Source organism: Penaeus vannamei, chromosome 1, assembly GCF_042767895.1.
Source record: "Penaeus vannamei isolate JL-2024 chromosome 1, ASM4276789v1, whole genome shotgun sequence".
NCBI lineage: Eukaryota > Metazoa > Arthropoda > Malacostraca > Decapoda > Penaeidae > Penaeus > Penaeus vannamei.
Window position 1 is genome coordinate 36,855,347 of NC_091549.1, and position 5,000 is coordinate 36,860,346.

Here is a 5,000-nt window from a genome sequence, read left to right on the forward strand (position 1 = left end):
ATTATCATTAACATCCTTATCATTACTTCGTTACTCAGCTACATACGAATACTGGAATTCCATAATCCCATACGTGTCCCTCTCTCAGGCGAAGGTCGTAATATGGGACTACAAAGAGCGGGCAGAGCTGGGGTCCTATTGCGTGCACCGGGAGGAGGTGGCCGCCGTGGCAGTGTCAGCTGGAGAGGAAATCGTCGTCAGCCTCGGGGGGCCGTTGGACGGGTACCTGGTCGTCTGGCACGTGGAGAGCAAGAAGCCTCTCTGTAGTATGTTGCTCGTTGCACTTTCTTGTTTTCTGGAATTTGGGAGATAAAGTGAAGTATGCGTAAAATCACACATACACGTATAAACACATACGTATGAACATGTAAACATGCACATATACATATAGACACACGTGTATAAACATGTAAACACGCACGTATACATATTGACACATATGAGTGCACACACATAAATATGTATGCACATATAAACGCATGTAAATGAATAGTTTCTTGGGATGTGATTATTTCCACACACTACACTTTTTCCCAGAATACTACAGGGTAATCCCGGTCACATCTATCATTTTTTTGCATGAGCAATAAATTCTGAACACTGCCTTTGTACTAAATTTGCCCAATGATAATCTGGACAACGCCCCTTTCTTCCTTTTAATCTTTGTTTACTCTCAACCCCATGTGCGCATTACACAGTATTTTCCCCATTAGATAAATTTTCTCTACTAACACTGACGTTCCTAACCCGCATTTCAAAAATATTTACAGGTGTCGTCGCCGGTGACCCTGGCTTAGGCCTCACGACGCTCCTGTGCACCGCCCCCGTCACGCCCACCCTGATGCTAGTGGGCGGCCAGAAGCTGCTGAGGGCGTGGACTCTGAATAGCAGTAACAACAGACTCATGCCCACGCCCATTGCTGTCGGCCTACTTGAGAGGAATTACACCTGTTTGCAGGTTCGAAATACTTTTATTGGTAGTTTTTTATGGCGTTTGTATGGGACAACTATACTGCAATGTGATTTGTATTATATTATAAGAATTGATTCTGCTCAGAAGTTCGTAACTATCAAGAGAGCTCAGGTTTGTTCTTGAAAGAGGGTGAAGGAGAGATTGATAGATACAGAGTGAGTGAATGAATGAGTGAGTGAGTGAGTGAGAGAGAGAGAGAGAGGGAGAGAAAGAAGAGAGAGAAAGAAGAAAAGGGAGAGATAAAGAAAAAAACACGCAAATTTGTAAAGAGAACAAAACTAAGAAAAGACAACAAAAAAAGAAAAAAAAAAATCCTTACGAGCGAAGACCTTCTCCCTCAGGTTGACGCCGCCGAGGAGCACCTTTACGCCTCCACCACGACAGGAGACGTCGTCAAGATCCGCCTCAATATGGTGAATGGGAAGTGTAAGTCATCATCCACGTAATCGTCATCTGCGTCATCGGTTATCACATATTCTGTTTCCACGTGCGCAAAAAATTTAGTCATATAAGGTTGTGAACTTTAGTAGGCACCAAATTTTGTATAAGTCAAAGCAAAGTGTTATTTGTAAAGTTTTTAATGAATAAGATTTTAGTATGATACAGATTTAAGTATTTCCGTCATTTTTTTCAACTTGAGAATTTATCTAATTTATTATAACATGAATTAAGGTATCATTTGTCAATTATTTGTTCATTTCTGAGTTTAGCAAATTCGCAATTAATTTCCAGATGACAAAGATTCTAAGTTCATTCAATCAAAGAATTTATTAGTAATTTTATATTTGTTCGTTTAATTTCTATTTGCACAAAACTAAGACGATGCAGCCCTAGTAATTTCTCTTAATGTTTCCTTTCGTGCGCTCTAAATTTTATTCCGAGTGATTTTTTTAGCTTATTTCTAATAGCCGTAAATCACTCTTATAATTCCAGCGGTTTCCGGAGGCGCGGTTCTGGTTGCAGTCATGGCGCCCAAACCGACGCCCATTCCCGGTGGTCCTAAGCTCTCTCGCGCGCCCACGCCAGGTGAGTGGAATGGGAATTTGGCGGCTTTCTGGGAGTGACGAAGGTGTTGCTGAATTTACAGCTTGAATGCTCATTTTATCTTACTATCTTAACTATTCTCGTTATCATTATTTCTCAAATCACCCTTATAATTATTGCTCTTACTTTCAGAATAATAATCATTATCATTACGAACTTGTGGGCTGATCGTAGGACCGGAAGCAAGGAAATGATGCTATTCATTAATTCATCAATCATTTTCCAAATTGCTTAGTTTATGTCTTTAGTTGCGTCATCAGACTTAAGTGAAAAGTTACTGGCAGAACATGATGGAAATGTATGACCGAATTACAGAGAGAATATATAGGAGATGATATGATTGGATTATAGGGACAGTCATCGTGACGTCGCCAAAGCTGTCACCTGATCAATCGGAGGCAGTGGTGGGCAAAAACAACAATAATATACTTAATAACAATAAATACTTAATACGTTATTAAGTATTGGTCTGTCGCGAACATCGTCCCTTTTTTCTCGATTTATATAAGATTCGCATCCTTTTTCATCCTTTTCTAAGAAACTTCGACATGGTAAACAGTTGCATTATTATTGGATGCGCAAAAAGGTTCAACTTTGAGTTTTAATTGTTTTCCGAAAGACCCCGAGAGAAGGAGGCTTTGGCTATCAATCGCAAGATCCTGCACCTGAGAATGATGTAAGAGTTTGTGTTAAAGGTTATTATTGAGCATCTTCTTTCACTTAGTTTCAGTGAATTTGATTTTAAAACTTTCCCTGAACAAAGGTCGTAAGACATTAAATGGGAACAAAATGAAGATAGTAAATCAAATGACTGCTACACTGCCCTCTTAACAACTTCAGGAAATCTGCTTAAATCTTTTCAAGGTATCATGATGAATATTGCGTGGGAATGTAAATTTAACCTTTAAGAAAAATCTGGTTATAACGTTCGAAAAATACTGATAAAACTCCTGTTTTGAGCAACTTTTCGAAAAACAGGCCTAAAAGGCAAAGAGCGATCAAGAAAGAATTTCACAAGTTCAGGAGAATTTAATCCTACGACTACGAACCAATCTCATTATAAGCAGTATTGAGTACTTGTACCCTTCCAGAGATTTGTAGGCCTTTGAATCTTTTTATGTGTAAACATCAGCTGTTTGTATAAAGGTCGGTCAACCAAACAATTAGTATGGCCTAGCAAATACATAGTTGTATTCTGGTTTTTCTTATGTTGAATACCAAATTCCATTATCTTGTTTTGTTTTAAAACTAAAGAAAAATATTTGAAAGCGAGTGATTTGTATTTGTAGTCTTTCAACTCCTCGTGTAACTACCCGGCGTGTGTATTAGGTAGAGATAAATATCACCAAAACTATCATCGGGCTAATCATTGAGGCTTTCAGACCAACAACCAGAGAGAGAGAGAAAGGATGACGTTTTTAGCAACTAATCGAGAGATTTGTAGTAGGTTGACATCGTTCTCACAGCTGATTCGGCCGCCATTGTTGATCTGCCCACCAGTGGTGTGCACGTGCGCGAAAAAGCGGGTGCATTATGTGAAAATAATTGGGTTGATTATGGAAAATCATTTTGGGATAAAAACGTTGATTTTTGTAATAGATGTTATGTCAGTTGTTGCAAATTGGAACGGTGAATTTGGAAATGCGACCCCACACCATTTTTTGGGTGAATAGAAGAATTTTCTAATAAATTTCGACGTGTTTCGAACGAATCTAGCATTCATTTCCTTCGCAAACGAAGCATAACTACGATATCGGTCTCGATAGCTGGGGAGGGAATGATAGGCCTACATATCTGGGAATTTCGAGAACTATCGATAGAATACTAGTAAGCATAGTATATTAACACATTTCCGGGTTGTATAGGGGGCTCCGCCCCTCTTTCAGGAGGGCTGCCGCCCCCCTACCCCCCTCCTGGCCTACAAAATCTTCACCTCATGTTCTGGCAGGATAGAGCCCGGGCAAACCAGGTATCTGACACTTTTTCAATAAATATAGGGGAGTTCGCCCCCTTCTACCCCCTTTCAGGGGGGCGGGGGCTGCCACCCCCCACCCCCGTCTGGTCTGCAAAATCTTCCCCTCGTATGTTCCGACAGGAGAGCCCAGACCCAGGAATAGTTTTAACCTCATCTTACCTTCAGCCTGAACTCCAGACGGGCCAGGATGCGAGTCACTGGGATCGTCGGGGTATTCCAGGTCGTTGTTGGCGGGAATTGCGATGGCTTTCAGCAAAGTTAGTGTTATTTTTTTCCTTTTCCATGCACCACAAACCCACTGGTGTCTGTCATTTCTGTAATGACACGATGTCTTACAGTGCGGGCATTGTACTTCCAGTGGCCTTACACCGTGATATAGATTTATTATGCTTCGTTATTTTGTTGATATTTCACAGTGAAATCGAAATGATTTTTCTCATCCTACACACTATCAAGTCATGATGGAATTGATTTGAATTTCAACTGCCTTCTCCTAGGCCCAGCTTCTATTGTCACGTGATGATCTATTCCATATCTGATTGGTTCTATTGAGTGTCTATGTTCACGCACGAATCTAATTGGCTCATTTGATTTCCCTCGCATACGTCATCCGCTACAAATCCGTCCGACTTCCAGTCAGTCTTAACGACTTTTTGTCATTTCGTCGAGGCGCTGGACGCGGGAAGTTACCGCGGCTCCTGGAAATCGTGGATTTTATACCCTCTATAACTCCGTTATTATTAATTTGCGCAGAAAATGGCTTAAAGGAAAACAATCATAGAATGATGTGTTCTACCACATGGTAAGCTCAGATTCTTTAAATTAAGTGTGGGGTTGCATTTCCAATAATACCATATATATATATATATATATATATATATATAAAGTATATTCATACATGTAGTGTGTGTGTGTGAACTCTTATTGAATTATTGTGCAGATGTTCAAGAGCTTTGAACGTAGAAAATAGTATAGACTACAAATGTTCCCTCGGTAATAATTAATGAA

General features: G+C 40.1%; 1 protein-coding gene across 1 annotated transcript in view; it reads left to right on the forward strand.

Moving 5' to 3' along the window:
* Window positions 1-5,000, forward strand: part of LOC113808524 (uncharacterized) — a 13,001-nt gene that overhangs the window by 2,385 nt on the left and 5,616 nt on the right. The window contains exons 3-6 of the mRNA XM_070122410.1: window positions 89-266; window positions 771-958; window positions 1,315-1,399; window positions 1,907-1,999. Of these exons, the coding sequence (XP_069978511.1) occupies window positions 89-266; window positions 771-958; window positions 1,315-1,399; window positions 1,907-1,999 (544 nt within the window). The remainder of the gene's footprint in view (window positions 1-88; window positions 267-770; window positions 959-1,314; window positions 1,400-1,906; window positions 2,000-5,000) is intronic.